Source organism: Aedes albopictus, chromosome 2 (assembly GCF_035046485.1).
Source record: "Aedes albopictus strain Foshan chromosome 2, AalbF5, whole genome shotgun sequence".
NCBI lineage: Eukaryota > Metazoa > Arthropoda > Insecta > Diptera > Culicidae > Aedes > Aedes albopictus.
Window position 1 is genome coordinate 418,706,188 of NC_085137.1, and position 19,423 is coordinate 418,725,610.

Consider the following 19,423-nt stretch of genomic DNA (forward strand, 5'->3'; position numbering starts at 1 on the left):
TCCTCTCGGCTCGGGATCTTTTCAAAAATTCATTCAGGGGTTCGGTCCGCAATTTCAGAAACCCGTCCATCATTTTTTTTCCAGGGACTCACCCAAGATTTTTTTCCAGAATTACCTGAAGATTTTTTAAATTACTGAAAGGATTCCTCCAGTGATTAGTTATGGAATTAGAGGAAAACAGGAGCCAGTAAATTCTCCAAAAAGTCATCCAAAAATTCTTTCACAATTATCTCCGAGAAATTTTAAAGGAGCTCATTCACAGATTTATTCAGGAATCCATCCATGAATTCCTGTAGCTCCTGCAAAGGAGTTTCTTAAGAAATTCGTCCTGTGATTCTTTCAAGAATTCATCCAAGGTTTCCTCCCGGAATTTCTCTAGAAAATACACCACGAATTCCTTTTTGAATTCCTCCAGACATTTATTTTTAAATACATTCCAGCTATTCGTCCAGGAATTTCTTCGGGTGATTTCTAGGATGTTTCCAAGATTTCCATCAATTGAGTTCTCCGGAAATCCCTTCAAAAATTTCTCCAAGGATTCTCTTTAGAAATTCTTACAGGAACACCTCGAGGGTTTCTTCCAGTGATAGTTTCGAGGCTTTTACGAGAATACCTTTGAAAATTCTTCCAATGATCCTTCCAGAAGTAGGTACGTCAATTTGACATTTCTATAAGATGTTGTTCTGAGATGAGTGTATGCAGTTCCAGAGGGGTACCTGGAGGTCTCAGGGGCCTTTCAGGGGCGCAAGGGCGTTTCAAGAAGATTCCAATGGGTTTCAGGAGACCCCAGCGGGTTCCAGAGGGGTATCTGGAGATCTCAGGGGCGTTTCAGGGGGTTTACAAACGCCTTCAAGGGGGTCTGATGGGGTTTCAGAGGGTCCCAATGGATTTCAGAGGAGTCCCAGAGTTTTCCAGGGGTGTATCAGAGGGTCTCAGGGGCATTTCAGGGAGTTACAGGGGTACCGCGAGATCTCAAGGGCGTTTCAAGGGTGCCGGCCGGCAGTACCAGCAGAACTCAGGGGTGTTTCAAAGAGGTCCCTGGCGGTTTCACGGGGTACCGTGAATCAATCAAACCAAGGACAAAACATGTGCATTTCTGAACTTAAAATACAGTTTTTTCCAGTCATAAGAGTAAAATTTACAATAACTATGATCTTTTTTAATAACAAATTTTGTACTAATGTTGTTTGCAATAACTCGATAATAACTAATTCAGTTATTCTATATTTTAAGATATTTTGTCTCTTGTTTGTGTGCTATACTCATAAAATTAGTTATTATTGAGTTTCCGGTACAAAGTCAGTTTTGCAAAACGTTCTCTTATGAACGTTAGAAATGCTTCGGAAAATCATTAGACACAATCCGCTATTATTTTAAACTTTTTATTAAAGATACCGTCAAAGAGCCAAGCGACTATTTACATAGGTAATAGTAAAGTAATTTATATATAACCTTAAACTAAAACTCAAACAGACGCACGCTCTCACATTCACTTCCCAACCGGATTTACGCGAAGAGATCCTCCCTATCGGCACCGTTTCCGTCGGCACCTTCCTCCAAACTGGAGAACAGCAGGAAATGTGACGGCCGATGCACCTCGTGATAGAACTCCTTCGGATTGGCCAGCTGCAGTTCGTACTTCATGTTCGGGTCGTGCCTCACGCCCATAAAGTTGTAGTTCCAGCTGGCCTGCGCCGGCACCATGAAGAATCCGAGGAATTTGTTAGACAGCAGCATCTGGACACGCTCGTAGTGCGACGGGAGATATCCCTTGGGGTTGTTGCCCTTGTCGGTGTTCTTGTGACCCCATTCGTACCCGGAGGGGGTAAGTTTGTAGGCCGTCAGGGAACAGGAACCGGGCGTGAAGGAACAGGTGATGATGATGGTTTTCTCTCCGTCCCAGGTGGTGTTCTCAGACATGATCTTGGCGTGGGTGGTAATGTCCTGTGGGGAAAGCTGGGGCAACTCGTTTGGCTGGGTGTGGATCCATCCGAGGGGTTCCATGTCTTTGAGATACTGGTGCGTGGGGAGGGTGTTCGGGAGGTTGATCTGTTGATGGGTACCCCACTGTGGAGGCATCACAATGCAACGGATTTCCTTGACCTGAGGGTTATCTGGAGGACTTACACCGTACAGATAGCCGGCAATTTGGGCACGAAGATCCGAAATGGTGACAAATTTCTTGAGAATGTTTTTCGGTAGAATGTAGGTGTAACCGGTTTCTTTGATGTCATCCGAGCTGACGTAGATGTGGTTCGTACGGAGGTGAAGGTTCGTGGCTGAGATGGCTCGGACGCGCCATTCGGTTTTGGAACTGAATGTTGTGGTTTCGTAGTTACTGGTCGTGGATGTGATAATTTCGTCTCCATGTTTGTTGGTAGTTCTGGTGGTGGTAGCGGTGAGTTGGGATTGTTCCTTGGTTTGTTTCTCAATTTCGGCGATCTGTTGCCGCTGGGCTGATGGAGCAGAGATTTCCATGCCAAGAATGATGTCACGGATTTCCGACTGGGTCAGAGACGCAACGTTGACGTTATTCTTCTTGCCGTAATCGGCAAGGATCAGATCTTTAAGTTGAACTTCGACCTTGATCCATTCTTCATCGCTGAGAGTTGGCCAAATGTGGTGAGCTTCAGTGATCGTAGTTTTGTCCGGTTTCAGGATGACCTTGGTTCGCTCGGTGTTGACATGCAAAGCACGCAGGATCAAGATCAATCGAGAGAAGGCGGTGTACGAAGAAATTGTCTTCAACCAATCGTCGTACAGGTTGAACAGAACCATTTGGGGTTCGGTTGCCTTCAGGATAAGATCACCAAACTTTTCAACCTTTAAGCAAGCTTGGAAAGGCAGCTGCAGTTCGGAGCCCTTAATCACGATGTTTGGGAAATCGAGCAAATGCACCTCAAGTGGATCCAACATACCCTTACGAGTGACAATGATCTGCTTCGGCTGTTCTTCAACCGGAAGCGATCGAATCAAAGCAGCTACTTCTTCAGCGGTCTTCCACTTGGCTAACTGTCCCAAACGTTTCTGACCAGCCCAGACGGACGTGTGAATGATCTTCAAGAACAACTGTCCCGTTCGTGGATTGAAGATAAAGATAGCGCCGTTGATAGGTTTGGTTGTCAAGTTACCTTCAAATGTCTTGTGGATTGTTACTCGGTACACATTGGTGTCGTCTACGAACCAGATGATTTGATTCGAGAACAACTCTCCGTAGTTTTGCGAGGACAGATAGGGTTCAGTAGGTTCTGAACTGTACAGCTGCAGTGCCTTACGAATACGTTCCCGAAGTACATACAAGGCCGGGTTGGCTTTCATGATCTTTGCCATGGCTTGCTGGATCAACGGTTTGCAACCCGGGAACCAATTACCATAGGCACTGTGCAGATTGTAGGCCAAATCGATCGCGATTAGAACACCTGTCGGAGACGGGTAGATGGACATGTTATCCGTCGTGTAGTCCAAGAACTTGGCTCTGGCGTATCGTTCAACATCATGGGAATCGTAGTCTCCCCAGCGGAGCTGAACGTCCAACCAATATTTCTGAGTTGTCGTATTGTCCATGGTGTCCTTGGTATCTGCCAAGAGAGACGGCCGTGACACGTTCCATTTGTAAGCCGGGAACAGCAAAATATCGGCACAGGATGAGTTCATCTTGTACGACTTCCTAGGATGGATGGTCTCTTTCTGGACCGTTTCAATCTCCAATGCGTCCAACTCCTGATCGAACACCTGGCACAGATCCATAACGATCGATTCGTGGATCTTTTGCCACAAGTGAGCTCTGAAGATTTGAATCAGAGAAATCTTCAACGTCGGAATCTTACCGTGCATGAATATACCGGTCAAATCTAGCTGCACTTGGAAACCGACGTACACGTTGGCTCGATTGATCGTAGGTGACCACCACAAGGTGAACCGACGGTTCGGAATCTGGTTCAAACCGGAACGCTGAGCGTTGGTCAGCTTTTTGTACTTCATCGACTCTTCGAAACCAGATGCCTTCTCCCAGAAGAGACCTTCCCACGTGGGGAAGTAGGTTCCCTTGAAGAGCGTGTGTTCCAGAATACCTTCTACTCCGCCCAAGGCCTGAATCATGTCCGTTCGATAGTTGTTCAAGTTCCATAACTTACCGTCGTGGCGTTGATGCGTCCACCAGAAGGGATTCTGCTTCAGCACCTGATACTGCTTGAACTCTGTCCGGATTCTCCAACCTTTGTCGTAGGCCAACGTGTGACGATCCTTCTGGAACAGGGTGTTAATCCTAGGAATACCACGATCCCAGCTGTCCTCCAAATCCTCCAACGTCAACCGTCTGTTCTGCGCATTTGCTTCCTGCCTCTTCAGAGCGTACTCAGCCCAGACTCGTTGCGAATCGATGAACTCACTTTCCCACGGTTGGATGTATCGGTACAAGTTCGGAATCAGCTGATCCTCGTCGTGGGACATTCCAGATCGGAAATGGGTAATGCCTACATCGGTTTGCTTGGACCACCTCAAATCTGACTGGGGAATCAGCACGTGACCCATACTCAACATACCCAATCCACCCAGCTCCTTCGGCGTGTAGAACACCACCGGCGGGAATCTCGAGGGCATTTTGGAGTTCAGACCGATCTTGATACGGGTTTGGATCTTGTTCTCGCATTTCACCAACAAATCAAGCAATTCCTGCGTGTTGACCACAGCCTCGCGGAAGTAAGTCATCAATCCGATCAGAGCAGTGTTCCACTTGTTCACAATCTTCGTGAAGGTTGTCGAACCGGATGCCATCAGAATCTGACGAACACGGTTGTGGAATCGGGACAACGACTCGTCATCCACCCTCAAGAAACACTGTGCCGTACGTTCCTTGGTCACTTCGTTCTGCAAGTTCCAAACGCCGTCCCTATGAGTGAATTCCTCGTTCTGAGTTCTGCACTTGGGAAGGATCCTGCACTCAAATCCGCACATGTTGAACAGCAGATTGGGATTATCCTTGGAATAAACCGACACAAAGGTGTTGTCCCACTGAACCGTTGTCACCGATCGCGGCAAACGATTCTTGATGTCCCAGAACACGGCCCGACCCAAGTTGACGTCGTGTTTCATCAACCGCATCCTTGCGTCCCTAGGCCAGCACTTCTTGTTATTATATCCCACAATGTTCTCGTTATTTGGATCCGGATGTTCCGTCAGATACCGCTGAATCAAATCCCGCGCTTCCTCCGCCGTGAACCGGAAGAAAATATGAATCCGATCCACGTACCGACAGTACAACCGAATCGGGTGGCACGACTCGGTGGCCACATCCTGGAACGTTAGGAAATCATTCGGCATCTGCGGTGGGCCGGCCATCTCGCTAGCCCGCTGCAAACCGAGCACCAGCAAGTCCAACACCAACCCATAGTACTGGGCAATGAACGAGGCAAACTGCAGTCCCCGAATGATTCCGTAACTGTTGGTGTGGTTCATGTCCTTGTAGTTGATGACCACGTTGTTCTTGGCCGTCATGTAATCGGCAATGTTGTGATCCACGATCAGACGCAGCAGTCGATTCAGCAGGGTCAAATCGATCTTCTCGTACAGTTTTTCGTAGCGGGATTCCAGCAGGACGTTGCACTCGCCCTCGGAGACGTCCCATACTTCCTGCAGATTGTTGATGCCTGGAATGGGAAGAAGAATGATAGGATTTCAATTACAAATGCCGCACTTAGGCAGCATCCATTTATTACGTAACGCTAAAATCGACCTTTTTTGATCCCCACACTCCCCTCCGTAACGCTTTTTTGTATGAAAATCCTAAAGTTTTTGTATGAGCCGTAACGCTTAACCATACTCCCCCCTCCCCCTAGAGCGTTACGTAATTTGTGGACGGCGCCTTATGCCTGTTTCAGTATAATCCTGTTATAGGGTTTCTACTCATAACTCAAATTAAAATTAGTTATCCAGGTTTTTCCAGTGGAAATTTTAAGAAAATTTTAAGAAAATTTAAAAAAAATAATCGAAACATAAAAGGTATATATTAAAAATATACATGAATATCCCCAAAAAATAAATAAGTAAGCATTTTTCAAGATTTCAGAGAGTTGTTCTTGGGATTGGGATTTCTATCAGAGTTCCTTCTCAGATTTTCGCAGAATTTTTTCACGCGATGTCAGATACTCCAACATCTCCCGATATTTCTTCCGGAGGTTTTCCGATATGGTTGCAGTATTTTGCTGGATTCCTCCTGAAGATCTATCCAAAATTATTTAAAGTTCCTTCACGAGTGTCATTAAGTGGTAATCCTGGATAGCTTTCCAACAGTTCATCTAGGAATTTTTACCATTGTTTTCCGCTATTTCTCTTGGATTTCCTCACGGAATTTCGCTAGTAGCTTATCCCACAATTCCATGAGATTTTCAGAGTTCTTCCTTGAATTTCCTTTTGGGATTACTCTTTTCCGAGATGTCTCATTTTTCTCAGGTTTCGAGATTTCTTCAATAAGGCTTTGCGGTGTTTCTCGCAAGATTTCACTTGATTTCGTTCGAATTTTTCTCCGAGAAGTTCTTATAAGAAATTTGGTAAGTTATCCCAGGCGACATTCTGAGGAAAACCCGCGGAAAAATACCTGCAAGAACTCTAGGGGTACAACTACAATAAATCCGGTACAGCTATGAGGAACAGCCTGACTCTGAAAGAAATCACGGAAATAACCCAATGAATGAGAAATATCAGCAATAGCTCCTGTACAAAACCCAGAAAGCACACCGGAAAATCTTAGGAGAAAGCCCAGAGTAAATGCAGAAAAACTGTGAGAGTCATCCTATGCCCTATATCGCAAGGGATCTTCTGAGAGAAGTTCTAGGAGAAACTCCGAGAGAAATCTCAGGCATCAAAATAAACCCCACGAGAACCTTTATGAAGTTGCCCAGCTGAAATTCCTGTAAAAAACCAGAAAAAAAACTCTGAAAAATTTTCTTGAGCGTATTACAAAAAAAATCTTCGGTAGAAATCTCGGGAGGAACTTTTATCCGATTTATCCCGAGCTAACTAATTATCATGTGCCAAGTAATCAGCTTCTGCCACGACGCGTCGTCTCCCAGTCAGGTGCAATAGAATTCATTAACTCCGAGACCTTCCCAGGTTCTGCAGATCACTGAATTGCAAGCAGCCACTATTTAGAAATATTTGCCTGCGCGTGTATAAAGGACCACAACTGCAAAGCAGCTGTTGCGAGGTTTCACGTTCCGTATTACAGACACGACAGATATCACTCTGAATCTGGCCAATATTTTTTTTTTCAAGTGATACCTGTTAGAGCCTGTTAGTTTCCAGTTACTAGGCCGGTGTTACATAGAGCTCTCTTGTTGGGGCCGATTTCTTCGCCCGGGCTTAAATTTTAAACCAAGGTTAGCAAAATTTTAAACCGGGCTTAACTTTATTTCGGTTTCTTCACCTCGGTTTAATCACTAAACCCGGTTTAATAAAGCTACGGTTTACGTTAAGTGTGGCTTATTTTAAGCGATGCTCTAGGTGGCTTAGCAGCGCTAAGCCAGGCTTAAGCTGCAAATTGAAGAGTTTGGGTTTCTTCACCTGCTCCATGGATAATTTTTTGAAACAGCAGAAAATATTTTTAATAAAACATGTACACTTAGGAACGATACAATTGTAAAACGTTTGGATACGGATGGAGGCGAGGATAAAGAAAATGATAACCTACAGCCGGCGCGTCGTCAATATAAAACATTCAACGTCGGTTTTTGGGACAATCAAGTTTTTACATTAGATTCACGCAGAAAAATGTCGCATATTTGAAACAAATGCATTACCACTTTGATTCAAATTCAATACTGTTTTTTAAATCAAAACAAATTAATATTTGGTTCTAAAACTAAGTGACTTTGATTCTAAAATAAATGTAGGGTACTGGTTCCCTTATTAAGCATGTGGCTCCCTTTTTCATCCTACGAAAAACAAAGGATTGAAGCGTTGTTTGTTTTGTTTGTTATTTTTGTATTTTTTGTTGGGAGTGAGCACGCATGAAATCAAAAAGAACGGAATCAATCGGTGCCGTAATCGCTAGTTTTCGAATAGGATGAATATGGGAGCGTGAGATTACTGATGGAACACATACCCTATTAGAAACAAAGTCCTTGTGTCTTTGATTTAAAAAAATAACTACTTTGAAATAAATATAGCATTTTGCACAAGTTTTTCCCCTACCATTTTGTTTATGTTGTCATAAAGTGAAAAAAATAAAATACTCGCCGGACGAAATTGTTGAAGAAGATGAGGTCGATGTTTGAATACTAAAAACATTAAATCAATTTAAAACGTTTGGTTTCTCGAATGACACAGTGGGTGCCTTCATTATTGGTAAGTACAGTAAAGTAAAACTTATAGTTTATGTCCAAAAATCATATCATTTCTTCTAGATAACGGCTACACAGCTAACCTTGCTCAAGTGCAAGTGGAACTGGAGGAACTCATTTTGTAGCCGTTTTTAGGAGATAAGAAGAAAGTGCATGTTGGCGTAATGGTAAACATCTACTATTCATAAAATTATGTTTACTACGAAAACCCTTTTTAATTGACAGAATCTTCCTGCGCTATCCACCAAACCATCCACCAAATCTGCATCTGCAACTACGCCGCCTCCCCCTCCACCGGCTGTCGCTGATGTAACAAGAGGTAACTGCACACCATGCTACAAACATCAGCAAAAGGCAGGTCTATCATCGAAAAATATAAAACTGTAAAATTCAAAAAACTATCATTAAGATAAAGATAAGATAAGATAAATATAGTAAATATTGTTCCCCAACAGTCTTATCCATTTTTATTGGATTATCTTCTTTGATTGAATGCGATCTCATAACTAACGGGAGCATTTTGATCACAAAATCTCAGTATTTGTTAGATCGCAATCAATCAAAGCAGGTAATCCATTTCAAACATATTTTTATGCTCGTTTTGAAATTTATTACTATCAAATAATAATATTTTTAAAACGAAAAAAATCTGTATTTGATTCAAAAATATGTGCTTTTTGATTCAAAAACAAATATTTTTGAAATAAAGTAGCAATATATTTGTTTCAATGAAATTGAATATTAGAATCAAATATTTTTCACTTTGAATTTACATTCAGCCTTATGACAGTTAGACTTTAAAACAACAAAATAAATACTTTGAAACTAATACTCGCTGTTGTTGATTCAAAAAAAATTGCACTTAGGCCGTGGATCAATGGTATTTTATTTTTGTTTCAAAGTCGTTTATTTTAGAATTTAATATATATTTTTCTGCGTGTTGAAAGTCTTCAAAAAGGCACCGTGTTGATAGTTTTGGAGTCATCCTGATTTGGAAGTCGAAAGTACATTTGCATTAAAGTTTCTATTTATATTAATCCGGTCCTTCCATAATTTCAGGTCACAATATGTCACAATAAACATATTTTTGTCTCTTATGGTTCAAGAGATATTATTTTTTCAACAAACAAGCTTAGGATGACACTAAAAAAATTCTTCTAATAACTTTTCATACACTAATTTCTTACAAAAAATTAGTACAAAGCACGGTTAGCCCATCGAATATTCAACATTTTGACTCATAATTCAGCCATTCCATAGAAAAACGGTATAGTGCATCTCCGATTGTCATGAAACTTGGTGGGCTTGTAGTTCTTCGGATATAATTAGACCCGTATTTTTTATTTCGTCATTAGGGTGACCAATTTTCATATAGGGTGGTCCAAAAATCAAGGTTTTTCAAAACTAAAAATTTTCAAAAAATCGTAACTTTTGAACCATTTTACCGATTTTAAACTTCTTATTTTTTTTTGTTTGAAAGCTATTGAATTGTAGTTTTCAGGAAAAAATACGTTAAAGGGGCTAAAATGTAAAGGGTACTATAAAATATGCAAATATATTAGTTTTTTTTCACGTTTTTATGGTCTCGGGACCAAAGAGGTACCCTGGTTTTATATTTTTATCAGAAACTTCAGGAAATTTGGCGTAACATATCAAAAAATCAGAAATCATATCTCAAAAACTAAAAAACATACATCTCTGATTTTTTGATATGTTACGCCAAAAATACGGGTCTAATTATTTCCGAAGAACTACAAGCCCACCAAGTTTCACGACAACCGGAGATGCACTATATCGTTTTTCTATGGAATGGCTGAATTCTAAATATAAAAAGTATTACTCGTGGTGTACTTCTAAACTTAATTTGAACACCCAATAGGGTGACGTTGGATATTGTCGGCAGGTTTGTTCTCTTCGTCGTGGCGTTTTTTTGTCGGCCAAAATGCCTGAAACATGGCCATATCATTCAGCTTACTTTGGAAAGATTTGAGGCCAGCTTTGAGTTCAATAGGTTTCAAAAAACCTCTTATGGCAAAGAGAACAAAACTGTCGAAAATACGTAAGTTCCCCTATCTAAAAATAACGCAAGTGGATTTTATACATCGTTTTGCAACTCAGCATTATGAAATTTTATTTATACTTGCCGTATCACAACGGACTAGTTTTTCGTATTACCTATACCAAACAATTGCAATTGCATTATGGAACTGATTTCGGTTGTATTATGAATCATAATGCAATTGTTCGATCCACAACCAGAGCTGTCACGGCAAGAGCTTGCCAAATTGTCATGGTTATTGTACAGCTTGCTTGATCAAAATTTTTGTCTAGCATGATTGAACACATGACCGTTCCCACCGAACCACCGCGAAGCGCGATGGTACTGATGGAAATGATCATATTCTAGTGATTTGTTTTTCATTACAAAAATGTTTTGCAACTCGCTGCAAAACTCGATTTTTACAGCGCACATCTAATCCCATTTATTATGATGAATATTAATTGCCTTTTTCGAAGATTTTTTTATCTTTATTATCGAGACTTTCAGGCCGAGGCTGGTTCGTCTCCGTTTTTCGAAGATATATGATGACATTGAATCTACATTTTCGCATTTAACGCATTTTTATATTAAAATCCTAAATCTTTTGTATGGAGCCGTAACGCACGATCCTTTCCTTTAGAGTGTTGCGTGTGAACGGCACCTAAACATTTTTGAAATAAAGTATTAAAAACACCAACGAATTGATTAAAAGTGGAATAAACTGTTTCTACTAATGGATTTCAGTTTCTAGTTGAACTTGAACTTTGCTGTGGCTTTCATTGAATGTACACAGTTCAAAATTTTAAACATATTCGAAAAATGGGCTGGACTCTGGATCATCTCACGACCAACACATTTTCAAAAACTCATTTTCGAAATGCAACTCTAACAAGGCGATAATGGAGATTATTTATTCGAAGGCGATTCTGGATATCAAAACTGTTTAAAAGCACAGGTCGCACGGCAGAAGTTTCACGCATTCGAGGTATTCGTTCAATACATGGCCTACTTGCCTAATTTCACCTTCTATAAAATTTTCACACTTGTTCGCTACCTAGCGAATACTATCATATCTATCATTTCATTATCCACTTTGATCTCTACTCCCTTATACTATGAGTAGAAAGAGACCGATATAGCCACAAAATCATCAAGATATCAAAACATTAAATTTTTCTGCAATGGGGCACTAAAACATTGTACAAAGAAAGGCAAATTCGAACACAAAATGTTTTGGAACGATCATATGGAGTAGGTACTAAATCGAAGATCTTCAATACTAGCATTAGGTAAAATATCAACAGTCTAGGTAGTTCATTATTGTTAATTTCCTTCTGCATCCGAAAAATTACCGAGCGAGTCCGCTTTTCCTGCTAAAATTTTAGCGGATGTGTTGTTGTTGTTACTCCATACTGCATATAACGGGCATTTCAAAATATCGGCGGCTTAAACTGACGTTTCCATTGGAAAGTCACTGGAATGATATGGGAAATTTCGTTAAGCTTGGCTTAGCGTAAGCCATCGCTTTCATTTGCTAAGCCGGTGTGAAGAAATGCAATTATTTAAACCTGGCTTAAGAATTTGGCTTAACTTTAAGTGTGGTTTAAGATAAACCAGGCTAGCGTCGTTAAGCCGGGTAAGTGAAGAAATCGGCCTCAAGAGCTTTTTAGTTTTATAAGCATTTGATGTTATAATTCGTTTGGCTTTTTGCAATTTTTGACATCCATCCAATTGGATATCTCCCTCTGCTCAGCCCAGCATTTCAGGTCCATTTTTATTATTAGACACTAGCTGTCCCGGAAAACGTCGTACAGGTATTCTTCGATATAACGTACCCTCGATATAGCGTACCCTCGATATAGCGAATTCGATATAACGTACATTTTGCTTCGATATAACGTACAACATTGAATTTTTTTATTTTTCCCATGAATAACCCTTAGGTAAACTACGAAATCACTCAAATCAAATGTTACCCAGAATTAGCGCAATTTGGGGAAAAATTTAGTGTACGTTATATCGAAGCAAAATGTACGTTATATCGAAGCACAAAAAACGAAATGACTTTTTCGTCAAAACTAAAGTTTTTCATTATTGGTTTTGTGAATTTCACCGAAATCATTATTTGGGATTAATTTCACGTCGAATACTTCAATACTAGCATAAAAAATATTAAAATTTTCTCTGCTTCGATATAACGTACACTTCGATATAACGTACAAAGAGAAAACTTTTTTGTACGTTATATCGAAGAGTACCTGTACTGCCTGCCTATTGTGTTTTTTGGCATACAGCTCTATAGGGACGTCCCCCGCTAAGTCATCTATATGGGAGTCCCCCGTTCCAGAGACCGGAGAGGTCTCACACCAAGTTAAGAACCTTCCCCGGCGCGGCCCCAACAGCACCCACACAAAAAATTTCACGCCGATCTGTTCAGTAGTTTCTGAATTCATAACGGTCAGACAGACAGACAGACAGACAGAAATTCATTTTTATATATAGATATATATAGAATAGATACCGCAGAATGATTCTGGGCCAGCAAACTGTAAATTGGAACCACTTCTAGCAAGCTTGTCTACTATTTCATTCCCTTCAATGCCACAGTGACCTGGAACCCAGTATAAGTTTACTGAGTGCCCATGGCACAGCCTGCGCAGTGCGCAGTGAAAAAAATGCATTCCCCGCAAGCTTTGAAGTACATTTGTGAGTGCTTGACTACCTGAGAAAATATAAATATTTGCATATCTGTATTTTCTCTCAAGGCAAATATTTGCGCAATTTAAAATAGCAAAAATCTTTGCTTGAAACACCGTAGGATAGTGCCCCATCGCCACTGAAATTTGTATTCCAGGGCCAGTGTGTGGATTTTTATCGCGAATCACTGAATGGTCCATGCTCAGCAAGTGATACATTCGTGAATGTAACATTTCGTGAACCGACATGCTCAGGAACGCTCCTCGAAATGCTGTTCATTCTGTTGTCCGGTTCGATACGAGAGCGCAATCAAGAGAGAAGATGCTCGATGACGTTATTGAAAGCGATGCATTCGGTAAGAATATTTTATTGTCATAATTATTTTTTATTGTGACTACACAACCTGCAACGCCATGAATACAGTTAAATTAAATAGTAGTTCACGTTTTTAAAGCGAAAACGCATTAAATACTGATAAAAATAACGATTATTCACAGTTGTCCCAAGCCAACGATGAGAGATCATCGGTAAGTGTTACACTTAGCGATGCTCGCTCAAAGCCGCAGCTTGTTTATATCGGAGTTTCTTCTTTGTATTCCTTCGTGAACCAAGCGACTCGACGAGAGAACATACACCGCTTGGTAATTGAAACAGAACCAACAGAAGGGAAAAAAACTGCCGAGTGGTTCACTTATCACTTTTTCGTCCAAACACTGTCCAGGGCCGTAGATTCCTGCTCCCGTTTGTATTCCAATTTTTGAGACATCTGTATAGAATTTGATTGATCCTCGACAAACAGTGAGACCTCCGATTTCCCAATCAGCACGAGTTGTTTCGTGCAACTTGTAGGGAACATCATGGTTCTTCACAGGTTTCATCCAGTCTTCAATCATTTCACCATGTACTGACCTATTTTGGAAGTATCGTGAAATGCTCAGGTGACCTACAAGATCACCTGGCATAAACTTTTCAACTCGTTTAACCTTCCGTAACTCGCGTGGTTGGCCACCACCGTCTGCACCACGCTAATGCTGAGTACAAATAGCACTATGCAAGTTCGAGTTCGAACCCAACAAGAGCTGTCACTTTGAATTTGCTTTCTTCGCTTTCTGGTCATTCTTATCTCGCGGCCGCTTCAACCACAGACATTGCTTTATCTAATTCCCAAGGGTCAAGGGTTGTAAAGTCGATCGCTGTTCATCATTTTTCTGGCGCTCTCACTGGAGTGGACATGATATTTTCAGATGATTGTCAATGGTACGCTTTAGTGTTCCGTATTTTGCCAGTACTGGTCAGGTCATCATCTGAAATATCTGGTGGTAGATCAAATACACGAACATTGCGAGTATTTCCGGTTACTGGCGTTCGCACTACCGATTTCATTCCGCTACCACATTATTGTTTCTACTTGAAGCGAATGTCAACTAATTTTTCGTAGGATATCAGAAGGAGGAAAAGGCCTTCAGTGCTCTGATAAAATAGTCATATCTGCTATTTGGTTTATCCGGAATTCCGAAAAGGAGGAATTCCAAAATATTCTCTACTGCAAATAGACCTCGGAACTCGCTCGGATTTCACACGCATCGCGTACGATCAAAAGCACAAAGGAAGCAAGCTAGCGGCTAAACAAAGCATCTGTTCACATCGAGAGATGATCATCTACTGACCGATTCGTCTTTCTAGCGACATTTCACACGTGTTGGTCAAACCCTACGACGCCGACTGTTCCACGTTCTCCTAGCTGTTGTAAAACCTACCGCAAGCGTGAGGTTTGCAACAAGGGGATGATTTCGAACCAAATCTCATTGTCACAAAGCACACGCCCGCAATATGCTTCTGAAAGTGAGCTATTAGATAGCTTTCCACTCCTGAAAAACGAATCAAAAAAATGGTACAAACCATTGTTGAAACTCACCTTGGCACCACTTGTACACCAACAGCGGTGGTGGTTCCGTATCGCTCGGTTTAATCCACGGCGGGAACAATCGCCGTTTGTCCGCCTCGTACCACAGATACTGATCCAGATAGGCGTCGGTAATCTTCTCCAACGGCTCGACGTCGTACACCGGAATGAGGTGGCTGTACAAATCCATGAATTCGATTCCAGTCTGTGAAGAAATTAGAGAAAACACTCAAATTATTCAAACGGGTTCTAAGCGATTGAGGTGTTTTAAACTGGACCTCTTTAAATGCACGCTGCGTCAGCAGATGACGCTTGATTCTGGACAGGGCCTCGTGAGGGTTATCGTACGCCTGCTCGATCAATCCCAGCTCTTCGCGTTGGCTCTGGTTCAAACGTGACTTGACGCTGTACGCCTCCTTCAATCTTTCCAGTGCCAAAATCAGCAGCTTGGTGTCGTGCTTGTACGAGAGCGGAGGGAACGGAATCGGCGCAAATCGGCGGGATTCCAGCCAGTGGACCGTTGTAGTGTAGATGGCAACTGCTTCCTCGGGGGAAATGTACGGACCATCCTTTAGGTAGTTGTGCTGTCGTTCTTGTTCAGCCTTCAGATAAAGACGTGTCAGTCGTCCAAGATTCTTCTTGCAAACGGTTTTGTCAACTGTGGCGCCGCGACGGATACGTTCCCGGTTGTAGTGGGCAGTGTTGGTCCACCAATCGGCCTTCATCTTGACGTACCGAAGGATCATGTTTTCAATCGGGATCGGCAGTCCTGGTACCTTCCAGGGGATGTTGGCCTTCCAGCAGCGCCACGCTTCCGATAAGTGCTGCAAGATGGTTCTGGCCTTGTTTTGTTTGATACCTTCCGGCATCATATCCACGATGTCGTGCATGACCGAGGCACGCAATTCCAAATCGAAGTGCGATTCGACACGCTGTTTGGTGACCGTCTTGGCAACACCCTTCGAGTGACGACCTTCGAACTGACGCGAGAGCAAATTTCCCAACCAACGCTCCAACAGTGGGGTGATGCCACGCATAAAGAACAACCAGACGCGCCATCCGGGTGCCCAGAAACCGCAACCAGGACCTTTACCGACGGGGCCCTATAAAAATAGAAAAGATTGATGTTGAGTTCAGGAACTCTCAAAATTCTACAAGTGGAATATATTAAACTCACCGTATTGAACCGATAGTAGATCAAGTGCTTCAAATCCTTACACATGCGGATCTGCCGCATCAGCTTGTACTTGTACCGATACATTCCGGTCAGTTGGCCAACGTGAGCGAAAATGTACTGCAGTCCATCGGCCAGCTGGAACGCATCCACGTTGTTCAACCGGTACTGCACGTGGGAATCGATGATCAACTTGGTCAGACGCAGGATCTCCCGACACAGATGGAACGCATTACCGAAACGGGACTTTTTACGTTCTTTTGTGGTCAAAGTTTTCACCGGTTTCAAATTGAAGTTGTAATCCAGATGAAGGTAGTTAAGATTTTTACGATGGATCAACAGATTCAGCATGTTGTAACCCTGGCGACACACCTGGAGCCCAGCTTCCACCCAATCCAGCGTGGTGGTTTGAAAGAACTTGGTCGCCTTGAACGAGCGGAACAGGTAGCGCTTCTTCTGAGGTTTCGGCTTACGATGCTTCAGCGCATTCAGTACATAGTACTTGAGCAGCTTTTGATAGCTGACCCGAACTTTGACCGGATGGTTAGGAGGACAATGCTCCTTGTACCAGTTCTTAACCAGTGGAATGTCAATGGCTCGTCGACAACGTCCGGAGCGCATATTAAACGGACGGGGTGCCCACAGGAGCGATATTCCATTCGCTGTGTTGTCCGTGTAAAGAGGGGTGTCCTGAAGGAACGGCTGAACTTCCTCTGGCAGAGTGAACTCCTCGTCATCATCCGGCAGGGGTTCAGCGGACTTGACAGCGTGACGATGGGCAATCGGATTGATCAACGGATCGAAATAGAACGCTGGCAAATCCGGATCTTCGGTTTTGATGAAGACCACGTTCGGAGTATGATACCTGGGTAGGGAGACATAAGCGTAGATCTATTACACACGGGAATAGAAATGGGTTCCAACAGCTTGGGTCGGGAAGAAAAACGGAAAACTGTTCGTGATCCTCAACGATTGCTTCCATTGCACTTCGGTAAGCAATCAACATGCAGATCACAGTCGATGAACACATTGAAGTTGGGAAAAAATACTGAATTAAAATGAATTAAAAAATGTGATATTATGCTGGTTGGCATAATTGCGGTGTGATAGTAAGTTGGTTCTTATTCGACTTTGGTTTGTTCTGCCACCGGGAATATGGAATGACCTTGACTCTACAGCGGTACGATTCCTCGTAAGCGGTGACGCAAATTGTATGATTCTACATAATATTGAATTTGTTTGAACAAGCTATGCTGTAACTTAGATTCAAATACAAATTCAACATCAAATTTAAGTAGGTACATAGGTTTTTCAGAAACATTGTAAATCGTGAAAACAGGAAACATCACTTCGGTAGCATAAAACTCACCAGCAAAGATGCACAAAATGCGGCATATTATTGTACAGGTACGGGAAAGCGATCCTGTACTCCGTTCGAATCGGTTGACGGATGATGATCTTGTTAATGTCGTTGAATTCATTCCAATCTTCGTCCCTGAAACGATACAGAGAAAAAGAGAAGTACCATGAAATTATCGTCCTCTCTCCAGACAACAATTCCTAATATCAGCGTTACCCGACGTTGTGGTCCTTGATGAGCGGCTCGAACTTCGGTCCTCCCGGAATAGCCATATTCAGCGCCTTGGCCGTGAAGAAACTTTTAGGATCGAACAGATAGAAGAAGTTGCTGTCCACCAAGTCGGTCAGCAGCTGGTTGGCCAATCGATAGAGCGTGGCCATTTGAGGCAACGCCAGATTCCACTTCCGGTAGGTCGACCCGTTTACATACGGTGTTCCGATCAACGGTCGATGCTCGTAGAACCAATCGTGCACACTGGCATCTTCTTCGGTGTCCAATTCGATCTGAATGGCTTCCAACGGTTCCACATCCAGTACGTTGTCCGCGTAATCCAGCGGAGGTTCTTCGTCGTCGAACGGCGGGAATCTCATCCGCTTGAAGTGACGACGATCACGCTTCTCTCGACGCATCATAATCCACATAGTACCCCACTGGGCAATGTAAACCGGTTCAATCACCCAAGGAATCTCATTCACAAAGGTAATCGCTCCGGTGATGTGATACAGAACCGGCACGTCCCGAATCTGTTCCCACGGCATGGGCATATTCTCAAGCAGCTTCATAACCGCGTGAGGCATATACTTCAGTGCCCCCAAATACACTCGCTTGTCATGACGGTACTTCCGACTGGTCATGTCACCATGGTCTCTGATAATCTTCCGGATATGCTCCGGCGGCATGTCCTCCTTCTGGGCATCGATGAATCCAAACTTCCGCTTTTCGGCAAACCGCTTCGTTTGCAGCTGTTGCCACTTTTGAGCCTTCTCCATAAGTTTTTCCTCCGACAGAACCGGATCCGGCTTGGGTGGCCCCGGCGGCGGAATGTGCCCCATCGGGGGCGGTATCTGCATCTGCGTTGCGGCCAACTGCTGCGCATGCATCTGAGCCGCAGCCGCTTGGTGCTGCTGTTGAGCCTGAGCTTGCTGCACCGCGAAGGCCTGCTGCTGGGCCATCATATGGGCGGCCCATTGATTGGGTGGAATCATGTACGGCGGAAGAGCCATTGTTGTTCCTGCAATTGCAAAACATTTTTTATGAATTTTTATCAATAAATCATATAAACCATCTACTTTTTCTAAATTTTAATCGACTTCGAACCCAGCAGTCAAAACAATTTCAATTTGCGTCGAATGCAAAACCGAAAATTTTATTCGACTGAAAGGTCGGCCATTTCTGTCTGGCTTTTGGTTGGGTGGCGAAGGCCGGCCGCGATGCGAAAAATTCAAACACTATTTTCGCGTAAAATAACATCCGCTCGCATGAAACTTCATACTCACCGGTTTTGGCGTCCGCTAATGCACAAAATTCACTGATTTAGCATTGGTTTGGTGGAGGTTTTCCGTGGAAAAATGGGAAAATTTCACAGATTAAAACGCGTTCCAGCAAAACGTTTTTGCGATGTTCGACTTTTTCACGAGCGCACCAACACACTCTCCTTTTTCGGGGATTTTGACAGCTGTGCGCGTAGGGTAACCAGTTTTGGGCAGGGTAGGCGTTAAGGTCTGTGCGATATTGTTTGTGCATTTCAGGTGTTACATTTGAAAAGGATCTAAATATGGAACAAATTCCTGGACAGCATTAACGATCAACAAACTCCCACTGAACTATGGAACAAAGTGAACTCTTTAAACGGCAAGCGCAAAATGAATGGACTGGCAATCCGTCATCAAGGGACCATCACACGTGAACCGAG

General features: G+C 42.8%; 1 protein-coding gene across 1 annotated transcript; it reads right to left on the bottom strand.

Moving 5' to 3' along the window:
* Positions 1-1,366: 1,366 nt before the first annotated feature.
* LOC134288499 (pre-mRNA-processing-splicing factor 8) lies at positions 1,367-19,173 on the bottom strand. Its single transcript, XM_062853538.1, has 7 exons — positions 19,008-19,173; positions 17,728-18,742; positions 17,521-17,646; positions 16,155-17,016; positions 15,256-16,080; positions 14,990-15,182; positions 1,367-5,645 (listed from the first exon to the last, which is right to left on the bottom strand). The coding sequence occupies exons 2-7, from the start codon at positions 18,732-18,734 to the stop codon at positions 1,507-1,509; spliced, it is 7,152 nt and encodes a 2,383-aa protein (XP_062709522.1). The 5' UTR covers positions 18,735-18,742; positions 19,008-19,173; the 3' UTR covers positions 1,367-1,506.
* Between the last annotated feature and the right edge of the window lie 250 nt (positions 19,174-19,423).

Bases quoted from the DNA above. Each gene is read 5' to 3' on its own strand.
- LOC134288499 (XM_062853538.1), bottom strand. From the start codon at position 18,734: ATGGCTCTTCCGCCGTACATGATTCCACCCAATCAATGGGCCGCCCAT. The intron at 17,647-17,727 runs GTAACGCTGATA...GTATCGTTTCAG, and splicing joins ATCAAGGACCACAACGTCGG to GGACGAAGATTGGAATGAAT. The intron at 17,017-17,520 runs GTGAGTTTTATG...CTCCCTACCCAG, and splicing joins CATTTTGTGCATCTTTGCTG to GTATCATACTCCGAACGTGG.